The sequence below is a fragment of the Furipterus horrens genome, unplaced genomic scaffold (genome assembly GCF_987537825.1).
Source record: "Furipterus horrens unplaced genomic scaffold, mFurHor1.1.pri manual_scaffold_17, whole genome shotgun sequence".
In the NCBI taxonomy this organism is placed as follows: Eukaryota; Metazoa; Chordata; class Mammalia; order Chiroptera; family Furipteridae; genus Furipterus; species Furipterus horrens.
In genome coordinates, this window is record NW_028327187.1 from 5080580 (window position 1) to 5101649 (window position 21070).

Consider the following 21070-nt stretch of genomic DNA (forward strand, 5'->3'; position numbering starts at 1 on the left):
TTTCTATTAATATGTGTGGAAAATCCTTTACTTTTTGCTTGATTCTTTATTAGGAAATGTCTGTCTATGTCAGCACACTCTAATAGTAATACTTGTTTAATATGAGTCATATATGTAATATTATTTTTTCTAGTAGCCACGATTTCAAAAGTGCAACAGTTGAAATTCATTTTTATAATATATTTTACTCAACCTAGTATATCCAAAATAGGGCCATTTCAACATGTAGTATAAAATTATTAATGGAATATTTGCATTCTTTTTCTGCACTAGATCTTTGAAATCCTAGTGTGTATTTTATACTTAGAGACTATCACAATTCAGACTAGCCCCATTTCAAATATTTAATAGCCACATGTGGCTAGCAGCTATATTATTAGACAGTATAAGACTATATCTCTAAAAATCGTGATTTCAAAGGCCATGTTGAGCATCTCCTGTGTGTCAGCAACTCAGTTAGATGTTAGGAATAAATGAGTTTAGAAACTATTAGGAGAAAAAATTTAATGAAATAAATGTTAAGAAATAAAAGTGCAGAATAGAATGGAAGTTACTAATAGGGCGGCAAAACCTTGTATGGGAGGGTCTGAGAAAGTTTCTTGAGGAAGTGACGTTTGAGTTAAAATTTTCCCTGCCTGGTGTGGCACAGTGGATTGAGTGCTGACTTTGGGAACCAAAGGGTCACCGGTTCAATTCCCAGTCAGGGCACATGCCTGGGTTGCAGGGTCCTCAGTTTGGGGGTGTGAGAAGCAACCACGCGATGTTTCTCCCTCTCTTTCTCCCGTCCTTCCTCCTTCCCTTCCCCTCTCTCTAAAAATAAAAGATTTGAAATGTAGGTAGTAATTACTCAGGTCTTGGCCTAAATGTCACCTCCTTGACAAGGCCTTCCCTGATCAAACAATCTAGAGTAGTTTGTCTTGCTTTATTTTCATCATAGTGTTTATCACTACCTGATATTTTCCTGTTTATTTTCTTTCTCAACATGGTAGGTGATTAATAAATGTTTGGCAAATTACAATGCATAAGTGAAAAGGTTGGAAGCTCCTTTCAAGAAGAAGGGGAAGCATGTTACAAATGTCCTGAGGTAGAAGGGAGTTGAAAGAAAATCAGTTTTTGATTAGAACACAGAAAGCAGAAACAGTGTCACCAAACAGACTGGAGAAGTGGACAGGGGCCAGACCATTCAAGATCTTGTGCAATCTACTCTAAGACTGATAAGGAACAATTAAAAGAGTTTAAAAGCAAAGGCATTATAAATGAGTTAGAAATGTACACTTGAAACTTATGTGATCCTATTAACCAATGTCACCCCAGTAAAGTTAATGTAAAAAAATACCATGTACTTCTGGTGACAGAGAGAGAGAATAGATGGGAACGGAGATAAGAATGACCTTGGGTATACTGTAGGAGTCAAGGGTAGGATGGACCATGATATAATTTGCATTTGTGTGGTCGTGGTAGAAATAGAGTTGTACCTAACAAATAAAACTAGGGCAGATGATAAATCTTAGCACATTGCTGATTTTGACTAGGTTTTATTCCCTATCATCCAGTGGCTATGCCCTATCCTGCAGTATGTGATCAATATATAAAATCCCCTATTTAAAAGCCTCTTTTTCCATGACACTGAAGTAGGTGTATCATGAGAACTTAACAAAGTAATTTCATTGTTAGGAACCTAAGAAAGTATTTACTGTATCAGATCAATTATTTTTCATTAAGAGATTTTTGTGATAACAAATAATTTTCTTTTAGTAGTTACTGGGAAAGGAGTTTGGCTAAATTTTCAGTTGTGACAGTATTTATTGCAGTAGGCTTTTACCTACTCATCTTAACACTGTACATTTTGGGCCAATCTACAGTTTGTTTGTTTGTTTGTTTGTTTGTTTTAAAGATTTTATTTATTTATTTTTAGAGAGAGGCGAAGGGAGGGAGAAAAACAGGGAGGGAAACATCAGTGTGCGGTTGCCTCTCACACACCCCAACCGGGGACCCGGCCCACAACCCAGACACGTGCCCTGACTGGGAATTGAACTGGCAACCCTTTGGTCCTCAGGCTGGCACTCAATCCACTGAGCCACACCAGCCAGGGCTGCAGTTATTTTTTTAATAAGCTACATTTTTGTCCATAATGGTACAATAATATGGCAGGATACCCTAGTCTGTTTTCTTATACAAAGATTTTTAGATAAGATACACTTTTTAGATTCAAAATATATTCTGGAAGCTGCTGTTTTACTAAGGGAAACAAATGCAACTAGAGGATGTCCTGTATGCTTTTCTAAGATATGTAACCTGTTCATCATGTACTGTCTAAACAGGAATTAAGGAAAGTCAACAGTGATCTAAATTAGATGTTGGCAAACTTTTTTTTTATCCTCACCCGAGGACATGCTTATTGATTTTAGAGAGGGGAAGGGAGGGAGAGAGTGGGGGAAGAAACATGGATGCGAGAGAGGTATCAATCAGTTGCCTTTCACATGTGTCCTAGCTGGAACCAAACCCACAACCTGCGCATGTGCCCTGAGTGGGAATCGAACCTGTGACTTTTCATTTTACAGGGCAATGTTCCTACCACCTGAGCCATGCCAGGAAGGATGGCAAACTTTTTCTTTAAGAGGCCAGATAGTAAATATTTTAGGCTTTGCAGGCCACATAGGATCTCTGTTGCATATTTCTTTTTTTTTGTTTTTTGTACTCTTTTAAAGATGTAAAGAGCATTCATTCTTAGCTTACAGGCTGTGTATAGAGAAATGTCTGGGAGCTGGATTTGGCCGGAAAGTGACAGTTTGCAGATTCCTGATCCATGATCTCTTTATACTGATAATCATTGATTTATTAGAAGGGAAACATATACATAGAACATTGGTTTTCAGACTTTTTAGATGCAGACCCATTTTTCAGATAGCATATTAAATGAAGTCTTCAACTCTAAAGTAGATAAAGTGAAGAGTCACTATGCTTTGTTTTTTGAATGCATCATGAGACCTCCTAAAATACAATCTAAATCCCAGTGATAAGAGACTGCTGGATGAAGAACAACAAAGATTTGTCTCTTATCACTATGGCATAATGGGGTATTAAATGAGTGGTTCTGTTTGTCACATTTTCTGTGGCCTTTTACGTAGCAGAGTCCTAGAAATACCAGTTCCACTTCAAGGGCCTGGTGAATGAGCTGTAACTGTTCTGAAGTATATTTTTTAACACTTTTTCAGGTCTTATGTCTATTGAATACTTTATGAAGTCAGCACTTTAAAATAATAAAGAAATCTTAACTATTTATTGTAATGTCCATGTATTGGATTGGCCAAAATGTTTGCTTGTTTTTTTTTCTGTAAGATGGCTCTAGTAGCGCTGGGTTGTCTTTAACTTCATTCAAAACAGTTTTGTTAGATTGGATTGTGACAGCTGTCATACCAGCGTGCATTTAAAGAAAACTTACCAAAATTGGTGAATTTTTGTGTAGCCATTTTAATATTGGAGATAGAAGAAAATACGCCACATATTCAACATATTATGGTTTGTTTCAAGAAAGGTAAAAACACAACTGAAACACACCCCAAAAAAGATCTGTGCAGTGTATGAAGAAGGTACTGTGTCTGATCAAACGTGTCAATGTGGTTTGCAAAGTCCCATGCTGGAGATTTCTCACTGGACGATGCTCCGCAGTTGGGTAGATGTGTGAAGTTGACAGCAGTCAAATCGAAACACTAATTGAGAACAATCAGTGTTATACCACACAGGAGACACCCAACATACTCAAAATATCCAAATCAATCAAGTTATTGGTGAACATGAAAAATGTGTCTTTTACTTTACAGAAAAAGCCTAAACAGACTTTTTGGCCACCCCAATCGTAAATGCTGTTAAATTGGTGTGCATGAATTCATCTGAATCGAATTGATAGCATACTCCCAAGATCTTCTGACCAAAAAAAAAAGACATACTTGGGGTTGCTTTTCATGTTTAATATTGATTTTATCACAGGGACATGATGATGAAGTATTTGTTTTGGAAGCACATCCGTTTGATCAAAGGATCATACTTTCAGCGGGCCATGATGGGAACATTTTTGTTTGGGACCTTGACCGGGGGACCAAAATTCGGAATTATTTTAACATGGTAAGAAAAATTGTGCTTAGTTCATATTAAAACAGGCTTCTCTTTCATGACAGCTTGGTAATTAAAGTATACTTAGTGCCAAGGACCCTCTTGTGATTTGTGTTTAAATCCACACAGTAACAGAGGGTGACTTGACCTGAGAGGGTAAGGCCAGTAGAGAATTATACCTCTCAGGGTGACTCTGTTATTGTGGTGTTTGCATTTTCCAAGTTCTGTTCCCCAGCCCTAAGCTAGAAACTCAAATTTAATAAGCTTTTGGAGCTAACCCTAACCAAACTCACAAAAATGTTAATGTTTAAACTATAATCCTAACGTATGAATCAGAATAGTTGACCGTATTTTATCTGCCTCTAGTGAGACCCATATGGCTTAGTCAGTAATCAGGGACTTGTTTGGCAAACATGGAATTAGAGATATGAATACTCTTCATATATATTTCATACAAATCATGTAAAAACCTGGTGAGCTCTCTCTTTTCCCAATGGAACACCTTCCTGTTCGTATATTCTATAAATTCAGTGCCCCTCTCTGAAGAACAGTTGTGACTAAACATTTCTAAATTGTTGGCTTTGAACTCCCTTTTATAGGCTTTATACGGATCCAGAGCATTAATAATACCCTCTGTCTGTTGTTAATAAGTTTGATTTGAGTGCTTTAACTTTAGTATTGCTTATTTTAAGGCTTAATTCAATTACCATTTAAGATGTGAAGATAATATTTTTCACTTTGCTGAGATAGCAGCTTTCTCAATTCATTTGTGTTTAGGTCTTTTTTTAGTCTTAGTCACTCATTTAGTGCTTTTTGAAATATGACATTGCTAGTAATGTTTGATACCAATCATTGCATTCTTATGCTCCCTAATTTCTTTTAGAGCTTACTATTTCATTAAGGTCCTGGCTTACAGAAGCCAGAGAGTACATTGGAATGTTCATGCCTCACAGAATTCAAGATATTAGCAAGCAGAAGCTATTGCGTACTTATTATTTGAAAATTACCTCTTAAGATGACTTAAAATGACTCCTCTCAATTTCAGATTGAAGGCCAAGGCCATGGTGCAGTGTTTGATTGTAAATTTTCACCAGATGGAAACCATTTTGCCTGCACAGATTCTCATGGGCATTTGCTGCTTTTCGGTTTTGGATGCAGTAAATACTATGAAAAGGTATATTTAATTTTTGTTTTGTAAGGTTCAATTTTGGATTATGTCATTTATAACTTTGTTTGAAGTCTTCAGTTAATAAGGCTTGTTGTATGTTAACAGATGTAAACTAAATGAGTCACCTTTCTTGGTAAACTTTTTCATTACTACCAAAACATGACTTAATAGTGATTAACATATACATAGGGTGATATAGATATAAAAATTCATTAAAAATTCTATTAATTAGAACATATTCTCTACTACCTTTCAGGTATAATAGGAGGACAACATTACCAGATTTCATCCTCTGTTTATCATATATTGAAAATAAACAGCTTGAGATCAAATGTTTATTTTCTTGCTTGGCTACTTTACCTATTGTTGTTACTGTTAAAATACTTTGGAATGTGACTTCATCAGTTCCTTACATTTCATTAGATGTAAATTTGAAATACATTTTAGAATCTTGGAGTTGAAAGAATTCAGAATCACTGAGTTCAGCTCAATACTTGTATCACCTTTGAGTGTGTTTTTGCAATTGGCATTTACCTTCCTCACCACTGATATTATACTCCACCAAGCCTTATTTGAGTAAAAATAAGAAGAAAAATATAGCGGTTATAAAGGTTTCTATGATTTTGGCAACTTAAATAAAAATACCTAATTTTATCTACTCCATTGCTTTACTTCTTCTCCTAATTGGACAAATAGGATATAGGGGCAGAAGGTAATACAGATTGCAGGGTTTTGTGGAGAGAAGGTGGGATTATAATCTAGGTGATTTACCTTCTAACATGATCTGATTTATAAAATGCACGTGTTGAGGAATGAAAATTAAGGGCTTATCTATCAATTCCCCATGCACATAAATACTAAACATCTGTCATAAAGATTCCAGATCAGATGTTCTTCCACACGGATTATCGACCACTTATCCGTGATGCCAACAACTATGTGTTAGACGAACAAACCCAACAAGCTCCTCACCTCATGCCTCCCCCATTCTTGGTGGACGTTGATGGAAATCCTCATCCTACAAAATTCCAAAGGCTAGTCCCAGGACGGGAAAATTGTAAGGACGAACAACTCATACCACAGCTGGGCTATGTGGCTAATGGTATGTTATCTCCGAAATTAAATCCAAAACCTTTTGCAAAATGTTAATACTTAACTGCTCTTCTCTCTATGCTACATGCCCTCTGTGAAACTCGGTGGCAGATTATAATGTAGTTTACCCCTGTTACTTTTTACCTTACCGGAGTACTTTTACATTGCTTATCTCACCTGGACATAGGTAAAGGATTAGGACAAACAAGAATATGCTCAAGGAGAGAATGACCTGCTTTCTTAGTGCCCTGAACATATGAATGATTCTGTTATCGTATTAACTTCTAGTAATGAGTACCTGTGCTAACTTTAAAATGTGTCAAGCTTTTATGATAAGATGAAATTCTGCTTCTCATAGTATTGGTATTTTAATATGAGTCCATAGTTAATGGACCTAAGAAAAGTAAATTTCAAAACTCCTAGCTGGGAAGTGACTGTTTACCCATCTTCATGTTTGAAAAGCAAAAAAAAATCATTGAGTGTTAGGGAGGGGGATTGTAAATGCTTAAATCACACTGAATCTTGGAGGATATTGGAACAGTGGTGATGCGTAGTGGGACGATAGTTGAATAAGACATTGAAATAAACTTCTCTCCATCAAAGCAAGTATTCTAGTTAGCATATTTTCCTAATGTATGTATACTGCCTCTCCCGCCCCACCTCCGACAACAGAGCGCCTTCATGTCTCTGTTACATGTCGGTTTTCTTCCAGGTATGAGCTAGTGAGCTTATGACTTGCAAATGATTTCTTACTAGGGAATTTAAACTTGAATTGACCTTTATAACAGTGAAATGTCGCACATCCTTTTATGATCTTATAAAGATTTAGGAAACAGTGAAATGGTGTTACCATGTGTTCACGTTTACTGTGATAATAATGCTCTTTGGGAAGCATGAATATTAAGTAGGAGATAAAAGAAAAACATTGAATTTTAAGTCTGTAATTCATACACTTGATTTCATGTAAGAATGATCCTTGGCTATTATGTTAGATAACCATTTAATCTGACTACAGGATAAGATTAAAAAAAAAAACAGTTCTAAGATGTAGTTGAGAAAGAAAAAGATCATAGACGTAAAGCTTTTTATTCAGAAGTAATCATTGAATTTTAGTGTATCATAAGAATAATTTCTTTACTCATCAATATGCCCTGAGGTATTATCAAGAGACTACAGTTGAAAGACCATAATTAGATTGCTTTCAGAAAGGAAATTCTAGTTAAAGAAAGATGCAAAACATTTTAGGTGTCTGTGATTGAACTTGTTTAAACTTTACTCAAATCTGTACTCCCAACTTCTAGCTTAGAGAATTTGTTTTTAAGTTAATAATTTAATAATTATTATTTAGCATGGGAGAGCCTTAATGATAGTGTCTACTTTGGGGATATTGGTTAAGCTGATGTACCAAAAGTTTTTAAAGTTCTTTTAAATGTATTTTGTTTGATGTATGCTCTATTTCCCTTTTAATCCAGATTTTTTATTATTTGTCTAGAAATTTATTTATTGAGCTTATTTTTACTCTCGTTCAGAGTATACTAAAATGGAAGTAACTTAGTGGCTTTATATCTTTGGCCTCATTAAGGTGACGGTGAGGTGGTAGAACAGGTAATTGGGCAACAAACTAATGACCAAGATGAGAGCATTCTTGATGGAATAATCAGGGAGCTCCAGCGAGAACAAGATCTGAGACTAATTAACGAAGGAGATGTTCCACATTTTCCAGTTAATAGATCGTATTCTGCTAACGGTGGTAAGTGTGTGTGCATTTGCAAAAGGTATGATACATGTGTTTTAATTACAGGTGAGAAACAGTTTATATTTGTAAATAAAAGCAACATTTTGGGTTTTGGGTGGTTTGGGTTTCTTTTGTGTCAGATGATACTTATTAAATTTTTAAATTTATTTTTTAATTACAGAAAAAGAACCTTTTTATTAATTTATAATTGTAATAACAGATAATCTCATTATCACTTGTGGCTCAAGTGACTTAGTGTCTTAAGAAATACAGGTGGTTTATTTTGATATACAGTAGTCCTCCCTTTCCACCCCACCATCTGCATGGGATGGGTTGCAAGATCCCCAGTGGATGCCTGAAACTATACAGATCATACCAAACCCTAAATATATTATTTTTGTCCTGCACACATACACCTATGATATCATACCATAAAAAGTTACATGATTGTGACCTCTCTGATAACTGATATGATAATTTAGACAGCCACTAAGTGACTAACTTGATGGGGACATACAGCATGGATATTTTGAACAAAGAAATGATTCCTGTCCCATGAGGACAAAGTGGGACAGTTCCAGATTTTATCACGCTCCTCAGAATGGCATGCAATTCAAAACTTATGAATTATTTATTTCTGGAATTTTCCATTTAATATTTTTGGACCATGGCTGACCATGGGTGACTGAAACTGCTAATAAGAGGGAACTACTATACTAGGTTTCTTTGAATAGATTTTAAATGCCATTAGTCAATGGGACGCCCCACGAGTTCCATCTGCAATATTGATTTGTTTTGAGTTTTTTCCGATGTTTATTTTAACAGTTGACTATTTCATTTTGCATTTTTGGTTTATTTGCAAATACAACAGAAGTAATTTAGCAGGGACCTTTCCAGGGGATTAAAAAGTAAAATATTTATTACTTCTTCCCTCTTTTATTGCTTATCAATTTTGAAAATGAAATTTTGATGGTTAAATTTTTTTTCAGTTCATATTGTTTTCTGTTACTATTTTTGAAAACCTTAGTGAAGCTTTATTCAGAGTTCTTTTGATGGTCTAAATAAAAATAGAATTTAGATTAAAAGGCGCTTTCTGAGCTAGTACTAATACACATTAGTGACTCTACTAAGTCGTGTTAAATATGCTTTTTGTATTTACTGAGCATTTAGTAGATGACAGGGGTAAAAGTACTTTGAAAGGGCTATAGAAACTTAAAACATTGAGTGCTTGCTTCATTCATAACACTGTGAAAACCATGAAGGGGTTTAGGAAACGTGGAACAAAGGGATGTGAATGTGCTACAGGACTTTGAATCTCCTGTTGTGTTTAGAGCTCTGACCTGGAAACATTTGGTCCCTTTGGTCAGAAAGCGCCCTCTGTCTTTGTTTTTGTTCTAGCTCTGAGAAGTCCCAATATGGACATATCTTCTTCCCCAAATATGGGGCCCCGACGTAACGGTCAGATTGAAAGTCTCAGACAAATGCACAACAATGCTCTTCGGAGCCAGATGGCCACCGAACGGGACCTCATGGCATGGAGCAGAAGAGTGGTGGTAAACGAGCTAAGCCATGGGGTTGGTAGGTGAGTCACTCAAGTAACATTTATAAGAAACTTGACAGCTTTTGTTTGGAGGTAAATCAAAATGTTCTGTTAACCTAATAACTGAGATATTTGTAAAACTCCAGCCAAGTTATGCGTTAGTTTTTCCACGGTATTTCAGTTAGTTCATCCCATAACACTTTAATTGCTGTCTTCAATTTGCTTAGCTTTGTGTAAAATACTGAAAAATGAAAATCATGATCTTTGTCTTTCATGAGTTTTATAGTCTAGGTTAGAAGAATACAAATACTGTTAACTAAAAACATGAGGCCATTAGTGATTAAATATGTCAGTGATATAGAGATCTAAAATTCAGCAGTGATTCTGAGAAGGCGATCAACATAACATTGGAGCAATTTTGGAGTACAGTATAGCTATATAGTAGACCTCAGTGCTTAGGGGGCATTTATCAATGTCATTTAAGTAGACTTACTTGGAGGATGAAAGGGTTTTATTAGGATAAATTTCAAACTTAGAACCCCTATCTTTTATGTTCACTAGATTCCACGTGTAAGTGAAATCATAGGGTATTTGTCTTTCTCTGACTAGCTTATTTCACTTAACATAATATTTTCTAAGTCCATTTGTGCTGTTGCAAAAGGTGACATTTCTTTCTTTTTTTAAGGCTGAGTAGTACTCCATTGTGTGAATGTCCCACAGTTTTTTTACCCACTCATCTACAGATGGACGCTTTGGCTACCTCCATATCTTGGCTATCGTAAATAACACTGCAATGAACATAGGGCTGCATATAGTCTTTCAAATTAGTGTTTTGGGTTTCTTCGATTATATTTCCAGAATTGGAATTGCTGGGTCATAAGGCAGTTCCATTTTTAATTTTTTAAGGAAACTCCGTACTGTTTTCCACAGTTGCTGCACCAATCAGCATAAAAATAAATGAAAAGTAATCCCTATCGTTTATGTAAACCCTAACATTTGCTATAATATCAACTCCAGATAATCCATAACAACTGGAAATAGACTTATAAAAGATCAAGGACATTTGATAGAGAACACATAAAATCCATTTCAATCATGTTATCTCCCTAACCAATCCTTTTAGCAGCTCAGCTATCATGTAGCAAAGTAAATTGCTTTTGCCTTAAATTCCTTCAGCAGTAATAAGAAAAAAGGCGACATAGCTAATTTATGAACTGAATGTTACCCTCTGGCAATAGAGCAAATTGACATAATTCTTTACTCAAAACGTTAAAACTAGAATTGAAAGCTAGGACTCAAATAGAGACTGCATATCAATGTTCATTGCAGCATTTATTCATAACAGCTGAATGGTAGAAATAACTCCAAGTGTCTATCAACAAATGAATGCGTAAGTCAAATGTAATAGTATAATGCAATGAAATATTATTCAGCCATAAAAAAGGAATGTAGTTCTGATACCTGCTACAATCTTGAAAACATTATGCTAAACTGAACTAAGCCAAACACAAAAGGACAAATAGCATACGATTCAACTGATATGAAATATCTAGAATAGGCAAATTCATAGATACATAAAGTAGATTAGAGGTTAACAGGCCTGGTGGAAGGAGAAAGAGGGAGTTATTGCTTATGTCTGGAGTGATTTAAAAGTTTTGGAAATAGTGGCAATGATTACACAAAATTGTAAATTTTATTCACACTGCTAATTGTACACCTAAAAATGGTTTAAATGGCAAAATTTACATTTTGAAGTATTTTTACTATCTGACTTTTAAACTGTCAGTTTTCTTTTTGATGATTTTCTATTTCTTTGACCTTTGATTTCTTATTAGGGTTCAGGAAGAATGCAGAACGGCGAAAGGTGACATAGAAGTCAGTCTTTATACAGTTGAAAAGAAGAAAAAGCCATCTTATGCTACTCAAAGGGTGAGTTTGGTTTTACAGCACTTTGGGATACCCTGCTTGCGAATATTTACAGATACTAGGTTTTTGAAAGGTGCAGTTATTTATTAAGGGACTGTTTTGATAGGTATCTGCATATAAGACACCTGTTCTTTGAAACCCTAATTGAGCTGTATGGTTATTAACAAGGATAAAATTACAGAAGTCGGAACTGTCCTAAAAAATCTAGGACATATAGTCATTGTAGGTATAGGGAATTTGTATTAAAATACCATCTTTATTTAAAGGACAACCTTAAAATGAGTGACTGATCACTAATCACAATGTAAAACAAATGCTCGGGTACCCTAAGGCAGAGGTTGGCAAACTACCCACCGTTTGTCAGATCTGGTCTACTGCCTATCCTTGCTAATAAAGTTTTATTGGAACCTAGCCACACTTACGCATTTATATACTGTCCAGCTGCTTTCACACGCTACGAAGTCGAGTAGTTACTACAGAGATCATATGACCTACAAACCCAAACAAAAATATTTATCCTCGACCCCTTTATAGAAAAGTTTGCTGACACCTGCCCTAAGCATACTCCTGGCCTGCCTAATGGTGCAGGACTAAAATATGATCTATACATCGGGAAGGTCCACATTTCCAGCAGAAACTGCAAAGCAGGAAGTATGATTCCTGTAGTCTCTTAGGTAAATGGTAAGCACCGCACAAGCACTCTGAGTTTGAACAAACTAGTGACATAAGGAAATATAGATTTGTTCCTGGAGCTAACCATGACTCCTAAAGGGTATGGTAGCTTCAGAAGTCTAGGATGATTCTAATTTCGCTAAAGAAATCTAAGCAATGGACACTGAATTTTAAAATATTTTCAGTACTGATAAAGTGTTAGGTAAGTACTACAAGAATATCTCTAAATAATCTTAGTTTTGTTTTTAAGATTTTATTTATTTCTCTTTACAGGGGAAGGGAGGGAGAGAAATATTGATGTGTGAGAGAAATAAGAATTGGTTGTCCCTCACACGCCCCCAAATGGGGACCTGGCCCGCAACCCAGGCATGTGCCCTAACCGGGAATTGAACCAGCGACCTTTCAGTTACCAGGCCAGCACTTAGTCCACCAAGCCACACCAGCCATGGCTTAGATCATTTTGATGCCCAATTCCTTAATTTCTATTGAGATTTTGTTAGCTTATTTGATGTCTGAGTCTAATAAATAGGGTAGTTGGGTCTATAAAACATTTTTATTTACAGAAAATGAGAAATAATGTAAATGTAAGAAGCTGGCTGTTTGTACTGATTTATAAGACTTTTAAACTTGTTTACTCATGGTGACAAAGTAGGGTTGTAGCTTTGACATGGCAGATCAGTAATATTTTATATTTGTAAAGGTTAGAATAAATTAGTTTGCACTTGACATTTTAGTTGTTAAAAGTAAATCTTTGAACTGTTTAATAAATTAGTTCTTTATAGAAGTAAAGAAGTACATATTATATTTAAAGTTATATGTGCATAGATATGATATTGATAACTTGCTTTATCCTGTAATAAATTGTGAATAATGTATATGTGAATTTTAATTGGGCAAGTTCTTTTTTTTTTTTTTTTTCAGTGTTGTTGAGTAAACCAATTAGTGTTTTCTATTGCACAGGATTCTTATGTGGATCAAATATATATGTACAAATACACTTTATAAATTAGTGTAAACATTTAACTTGATGCCCATGCAGATGTTAGACCAGTTGATTTTTTAAGACTCCTTTCAATTGTAGAACTAAATTATTCTAAGAATTCCAAAAGCAGTCTTTCTAGCATATTTTATAAATTTAGGTAGTTGGAAAATATAAATATAAATATTTCATGTTCAAGTCTTATAAACAACATGGGAGATATATATGTATATATATACACACACACATATATACATGTATATATGTGTGTGTGTATATATATATGAATAATCTGGCCTAGGACTTTTTAAAACCTTTTTAAAATCTAATGTCGGTATGACCTACACACACTACTGTGTTTTCTTTTTATTTTTATTTATTTATTTTTTTTATTTTGGTTTTTCAATTACAGTTGTCCCCTTTTCCCCTAATTTCTCTCCCCCACCCAACCCACCCCTTCTCCTGCAATCATATCCCTCCCCGTTGTCCATGTCCATGAGTCATTTATACACGTTCCTTGACTAGACCCTTCCCTTACTTATCCCCCTTCTCTCCCTCTCCCCAAATGGGCAAGTTCTTGCAGCCCAGACTTTCAGCACTGTTTTTAATTTGACCACAAAGTTTTCAAAATAGGAAAATAATTAGTATTAATGAAAGGTAGTAAATATTTGAGGTCTGTCTTGCAAAAGTCCAGCCATTGATAATACAATGAGAATGGTTTGCGTGACATTAGTATAACCTGGCAGCCAAGGAGAGTGGACTGGAATGCACATGCATGAACAATGATGACCTCACTGTAGTAGTCAGTGGGGGTGGTAGACACCATTCAGTGAGCATGTGTACTGTGTGGCCGTCATATTGGAAATGACTGAGCAAGTAGTACAAGGAATCTGCATCCAGTTTTGCATTAAGCTGGATTGTTCCTCTATGGAAACTATCTGAATGACTCAGAAGGCCATAGCTATGGGCACCTGGTGATTGGCAGCTTCATCACAACAACATGCCCACTCATACATGACATCTAGGCCACAGTTTTCTAGTGAAACATCAAATTGTGCAAGTGACTCATCCCCACTACAGCCCAGATTTGATGCCCTGAGACTTCTGGCTTTTCCCAAAACTAAAATCACCTTTGAAAGACAAGAGATTTCAGACCATCGGTGAGATTCAAAAAAATACAATAGGGCAGCTGATGGTAATTGGGAGAACTGTGTGAGGTTCCACAGTGCCTACTTTGAAGGGGACTGAGGCATCATTGTGCTATGTACAATGTTTCTTTTTAAAACATTTTATTTATATTTAAAGAGAGGGGAAGGGAGAAAGAGAGGGAGAGAGACATTAATGTGTGGTTGCCCCTCACTCGTGCCCCCAACTGGGGACCTGGTCCACAACCCAGGCATGTGCCCTGACTGGGAACCAAACCAGCAACCCTTTCGTTTGCAGGCTGGCAGTCAATCCAGGGCTGTACGATCTTCCTTGTATCTTGTATCTTCTTTAGTTAAAGCCTTGTTTTGTTTTGTATTTTTTATACTACGTGGCTGGATACCTTCTGGACAGACCTCATATATATAAATATAGTATTCTCTTGAGGGATATATTTCTATCCCACCAACACCCACCTAATTGATTTGCTTTATATATCCCTGTTTATGTGTGTTCACCGAGCCTTTAATTTTTTTTAAAAATCCGCTTTCCTTCTGTTTTACAGAATGATTATCAGCCTAGCTGTGGGAGGTCTTTACGGAGGACCCAACGTAAGCGTCAGCACACTTACCAAACACGGTCCAACATGGAGCATAATTCGCAAGTACCATGTCAAAACGCTGGTGTACAGGAAGACTCAGACAGCTCCTCGGAGGTTAGATATATTACTTACTCACTGTGACTTTTTGTTTTCCATTTTTTATCATCACTTTGGGTTTACTTTGAGCAGTAACTTCCTGAATACAAAATTATTTTAAAGATTTTCTTATAAGAGGATCATTAATAAGACATTTAAGAGGCAAATTTGAGGATTATGTTGAAATCTGTTAGCTATGTTTTCTGATTTGTACTTAAGATACTATCATCTTTGTTGAGGGTGTCAAACATGCCCGCAAAAGCCTGGCTCTGGGGCAGTGAGAAAACGGGGAGACAGGGTCTGCCTGGAAATGCAACGAAGTGGAATATAAACAGTGAATACAGTCCCAGAACTAGCTGACCGTGTAATCAGCAGAATGTATAAATGTTCTGTTGTTGCTGACCTCACCAGTGATGCACGTTAGTGAGTGATGGTTTTTCTGTGACCTGCCTTGTTTACTGAAAGAGAGCGTGGCAGCTCTTCTCTTCATGTTATTCTCTTCTCCAGTCCTTTCCTTTCGCTCTTAGCTGTAGTTGTTCAGTAAATAATAACATTTAATTATGCACCGATAATGTATGGCACCTCATTCTTCTCCCCCTACTTACGATTTTTAAAGTCTTATCGTCAATGTCCTCCTCTCCCCCACCCATGTATGTCTTGATCTGAAAAGAGTGATCACATATAAACTAACCGATGTTACTTTTTAATGTAATAATGGTTTTGTGCTTGTGTTTGTAGAAAGAGTCCTAATCTTAATACATACTTATAGTTAAACTGCATGTTTGGTCCAGCTTGGCTTCAAAATCCCTGCGATATGAGGCAGCTGGTGAGGATATAGATGAAACAGAATAGGCACCCAGTTATCATCTAAGCTGGAGATTGTGTACACAAGGGTTATCTAGTCCCTCTACTTAGGCATGTTTGAAACTTTGTGTAATAAAAAGATTCAAGTCTGTGGAAAACAAGTTTATTAATTTGGTGGAGGGGGGGTGTAGATGTTTTTTTTAAAAAAATTGTTTTAACATTTAAGAGGGTTATATTTGAGTCTTGAGTCTATTCAGTCTTTCAAATAATGAAAGGTGTCTTATATCATTAAGCTAGTATATGCCAGAAAATTTTCATTGCCTGGTAGGCAGAAAATGATTATGTACGTTTTAACTAGAACTTTTTTGGGGAGGGCGGCGGGGGAGATACAAAATTCATCATTAAACAGGTAGTGTATGCTACTTACTAATATGCTATTTAATAACCGCGTATGTCACTTGCTGGCTCTTTGTTCCAGGAGGATGGGACAGTTGGCACAAGTGATGCTTCTGTAGAGGACCCTATCGCTGAATGGCAAAGTGAAAGCTCCTCCAGGTAGCTTTAATGGTTTTCATTGGCTCAACATTACTTCATGGTTTTAATGTGTATTTAAGTTCTTGTAGGAGTTTAATAAGATTAGAGTTCAAATAGTATATTATAGTAGACAAGAGTACTAGGTTGGGAGCTGGGAGACCTGCTGTGTTACCCTGGCTCTGCCACTATCTTTTTGGGCATGTCACTAGGGACTTTGGTTCCTACATCTATAAAATAAGACCCTTTGTAAGTCCAGGGTTCTACACTTTGGCTGGCTGTAGTTATTTATTTCCGTTTTCAAAAAGGATGTTTAAGCATTTCCAGTGAGAAAAGAAGCATCTTTACTTAAAGATGCTTTTGTAATTTGGACACGAATTTTTACTTTTTAATTCTGTTATGGGAAACTAAGCATTATACTTTTATCCAAGAAGCATTTCACTAAAATCACTCAGGTGACGATCAAAATTCTATATTTATATTTGTTACTTTGGTTAGACCAGAATCAAACCATGTCATTTATAATGCTATTTGATTATAAAATGATCATCTTTCAATATTAAGGCAAAACAATTCCTTTTCTAGACTTAATTCATAATTTTGATTTACTTTACAGTGATTCGTCAAGTGAATATTCTGATTGGACAGCAGATGCTGGAATAAATTTGCAGCCTCCAAAAAGGCAAACCAGACAAGCAACACGGAAAATATACAGCAGCTCTGAAGAGGAGAATTTGAAGTCAATAGAAGAAAGGCAGAAGAAACCTAAACAGACTAGAAAGAAGGTTTGTAAGTTTATAGGCTGTGTTTGTTTTTTTGTTTTTCCCTTTGGTACTTGGATATTTAACATTAGCACTTGACTTTTCTCTAAAGAAAACATTCCATCTGAGAAACAAAGTCAGGAAAATTATTCTAAATGAGTTTCGAATGGAAAGAATTTTTGAAAAATTTCTGTTATCAAATGTAGAAGCTAGAAAACCTCATTATTTTGTTATTAAATTAAAACATTCATAACTGTTTGTTAAAACGTAGTAGAGCTTTAAGTAATAAACCGGTGTAGTATAGAAGTGTTATTCTTGGCATGTCGCCAGTCATTTCTTTCTATACATTTTTGACTTGTGAAATGAAAGGCTATGTAAATTTTTGTAGGCCTCTTCAAATTTTTATCTTTTTACTTCCCCCAATGATGGTTTCTTTTCCCCACTATAATTTCATTTGGATGCTGTGAGGACTTAATCCACATAGTTCTTTGAATATTAATTTAAAAGTTTATATTGCATACATTTCGTAGCCTGTTCCTTTAGTAGACAGAATTAGCTGTTTGATCATGACCATTTTATTGGTAAAAAGTTATAGTGTGACTTGTAATTGAGTTCACGTGGTATTCTAGAGACATGAAGAGTAAAAATTTGTGGGTTTTAGTTAGTACATAGTGTCTTATTATTTTCTGTCAGACAAAATTGAGCAATATGTTAAGAACTCGATTATTTTATTGTTATACAAATTGTACATAATTAATTGGTAAAGCAAAACGTTTAAAATATGTATATTTTGGGTTTTATTATAATCTAATGGTTTTAATATTCTCTACTTGTTAATTTTTATACTGCTGCTCCCATATTTATTTTTTATATATTTGTGAACTATATTTTAGAAAGGAGGACTGGCTTCTATGGCAGGTGAGCCCAATGAAGAATGGTTTGCCCCTCAGTGGATCTTGGATACAATCCCACGACGATCCCCATTTGTCCCACAAATGGGAGATGAGGTAATTGTTATCAGTTATAGAACTCTTTTCTCCTAGAACGTTAGGAGCAATCACTTTAATCAGTCGTAATGCATTTATATTCTCAATTCTATTATAGTTATGTGCACACTGTCTTAGCTGCTCTGCTCAATTATATATTTCTTGTGGACAGTGACTGAATCTTAAATTTGTATCCTCTGTGGGACTTGGCATAGACCCTTCAGTGTAGTTGATGCTCTGTGAACATTAAGACAAATTGACTGGCTTGTGAAGTCATGAAAATAATTGTCTTTATTTTTATGTTAATTGCCACTTAGTAGAATTAAATGGTATTTTGAGGCCTAATTGAAGTTCTATTTTTTTTTAATAAAAAAAGAAGCAGCCCATGTTCTACCTGAAAGAAAATATACTAGAGAATAATTACTCCTCTTGATTGTTAGGGGGATATCATTTCACAAACAAGGCCTTCCTACCAAGCCTTTGATTGAATAATATAGCCACACTTATGATTTGGTCATTCAAAAATTGAGCTAAATTCTATGTGGTGAAAAATTTTATTTTTCATTTTCTTATGAAAATAATGGTAGCATTGTAATGTTTGAGCTTTAGTTGGCTTGTATAGTCTGATGTATTGACTAATCATTTTGGAGTGATTGAATGCTTACACACAGTTTTCAATTTATTATTAATTTGTAGAAATGTAATGTCATAGTAATAAAAAGAAGGAACAAAACCTTGCATATGTTTCTAGAAGTCTTTGGACCAATAAAAATTCGACCAAATCTTTCTGTCACTGCCTGTTATTGATATCTTGCAGCAGAGATAGCTATCAAGTAGTCTTATGAATAAGCAATATCTTGCTGATTATCTTGGTTTTATTAAAAATGCATTTTTTATAAGTGTGTCATATAACTATTACTTTATTTTAGCAAAGCTTGTTAGTGTGGTGATCTTAGTAGAACATGCTTTGATAAATGCTATATTAAAAAAAACATGTAAAGCTTTTTGGAGGGCATTTCCAAAATCATGATTTCTTGTATTTATTGCCTGTATTTATGGAGGCTTAAGAGGGATAATTTTGATTTAATCTTAGAAGACTTTGTAGAACAAAATAAGGACCTTAATACCCTATGATTTGATGAGACTGCACTCTATTTGTTGAGTACAGGAATAAATACATAGTGAAGCATATTTAAAAAACATGCTTACTATTGACTTTTTTACCCCTATAGTCATGTTTAATACTAATATTAAAGTCTTAGTTTTCTACTTGTATATTTAACTGTTAGAAATGCTGACATTGCAGATAGGTAGAGTGTGTCAGTGTAGTTTTGAAAACTTACAGTGTGATGTTTTATGTTCTATTTATCTCTACCACCTGTTTAAATTATTATGGGAAAGAAACTTTTTTTAATGAATCAGAATATAGTAGTGAATGCTGTCTTAAGGAGATAAAGGGTCTTGCCAACCTCTTGGATTCATTCGTCTTCCATAAAATCCCAGTTCTGATGTTAATTCTTGTAAAAGAAAAATTTTAATTTGTTAGTCTCTGGATAGGTCTCTCCAGAAAGTATCCAGCCATGTACTATGAAAGATAGAGACATTTATTGAAGAAGATATAAGAAACACTATACATAGGGCAATGATGCCTCAGTCCCCTTCAAAGTAGGCACCTTGGGACCTCACACAGTTCTCCCAAACGCCATCAGCTGCCCTGTCATATTTTCCTGAATCTCATAAATGGTCTGAAATCTCTTCCCTTTCAAAGGTGGTTTTAGTTTTGGGAAAAGCCAGAAGTCATAGGACACCAAATCTGGGCTGTAGAGGGACTGAGTCACCTGGGTGACTGGATGTTTCACCAAACAACTCTGCATGAGAAGTGATGCATGAGCGGGTGCACTGTTGTGATGAAGCTGCCAGTCACCCGGTGCCCAGAGCTGCGGCCTTCTGAGTCATCCTAGTAGTTCCATGGAGGAATATTCAAGTTTAATGCAAAATCTGATGCAGATTCAATGCTCTACTTGCTCATTTTGAACATGACGGCCACACAGTACACATGCTCACTCAATGGCATCTACTGCCCCCACTGATTAGTACAGTGAGGTCATCATTGTTCACGCATGTGCATTCCAGTCCACTCTCCTTGGCTGCCAGGTTATATCGATGTTGCACGAACCATTCTTATTATATTAACAATGGCTGAACATTTTCTGGACAGATCTCAGGCTGACTACTAAAATGTTGATACTTAGAATGTCAATTAAAATTTGAAATACAATACTTTAAAATATGAATAGTTTTTAACATAAATGTTTTAAAACAAAATATGGGTTTGTATACATTTGTCATAGTCTGTTTCTTCAGAAATTTATGAAGCAACTGGGGGAAAGTGGCTGTGTGTACATAAGAGGACCTTTGTAGGAATATATATTGGGGTGTACAGAATTACTAAGCAGGACACTGCTGTTTACTACCTCATGTTTTCTGTTTTAGCTTATCTATTTCAGGCAAGGACATGAAGCTTACGTGCGGGCCGTAAGGAAATCAAAAACATACAGCGTTAATTTACAAAAACAGCCATGGAATAAAATGGATCTCAGGGTAAGTTCGCCAAATTCATTAGCTATGCAATTGAAGTAGCTTTGGAATTGTTACTTGCCCACAGGCATTTTCTTGGTTTCATGCATAGCTCACTGTTGATCGTGTGTCCAAGATAAGATGATTACCATACTCCTATGCAGCTGAGTGATATTGGTCGTATGTTGTATTTCTTGACATGTGTGCGCCACCTTCAAGCTTCAGGTCCTCCGGTGTGTAACATTCTTTAATTGCAGCAAAGCAGTCGTTCCCTGGGGTGGCTATTTTCTTCCAAAGCTTTATACATTCCAGAGGCTCTAAAAACTGACTGTGTTCTGTGGACCACAAA

The 21070-nt window shown here is 35.6% G+C and overlaps 1 protein-coding gene across 1 annotated transcript in view; it reads left to right on the forward strand.

Annotated features, from left to right (window-relative positions):
- Positions 1 to 21070, forward strand: part of BRWD3 (bromodomain and WD repeat domain containing 3) — a 112112-nt gene that overhangs the window by 59138 nt on the left and 31904 nt on the right. Inside the window, exons 15-25 of the mRNA XM_090265374.1 lie at positions 3988 to 4122; positions 5156 to 5284; positions 6155 to 6380; positions 7953 to 8120; positions 9504 to 9687; positions 11481 to 11574; positions 14931 to 15080; positions 16345 to 16421; positions 17014 to 17182; positions 18052 to 18165; positions 20638 to 20745. Of these exons, the coding sequence (XP_090121500.1) occupies positions 3988 to 4122; positions 5156 to 5284; positions 6155 to 6380; positions 7953 to 8120; positions 9504 to 9687; positions 11481 to 11574; positions 14931 to 15080; positions 16345 to 16421; positions 17014 to 17182; positions 18052 to 18165; positions 20638 to 20745 (1554 nt within the window). The remainder of the gene's footprint in view (positions 1 to 3987; positions 4123 to 5155; positions 5285 to 6154; positions 6381 to 7952; positions 8121 to 9503; positions 9688 to 11480; positions 11575 to 14930; positions 15081 to 16344; positions 16422 to 17013; positions 17183 to 18051; positions 18166 to 20637; positions 20746 to 21070) is intronic.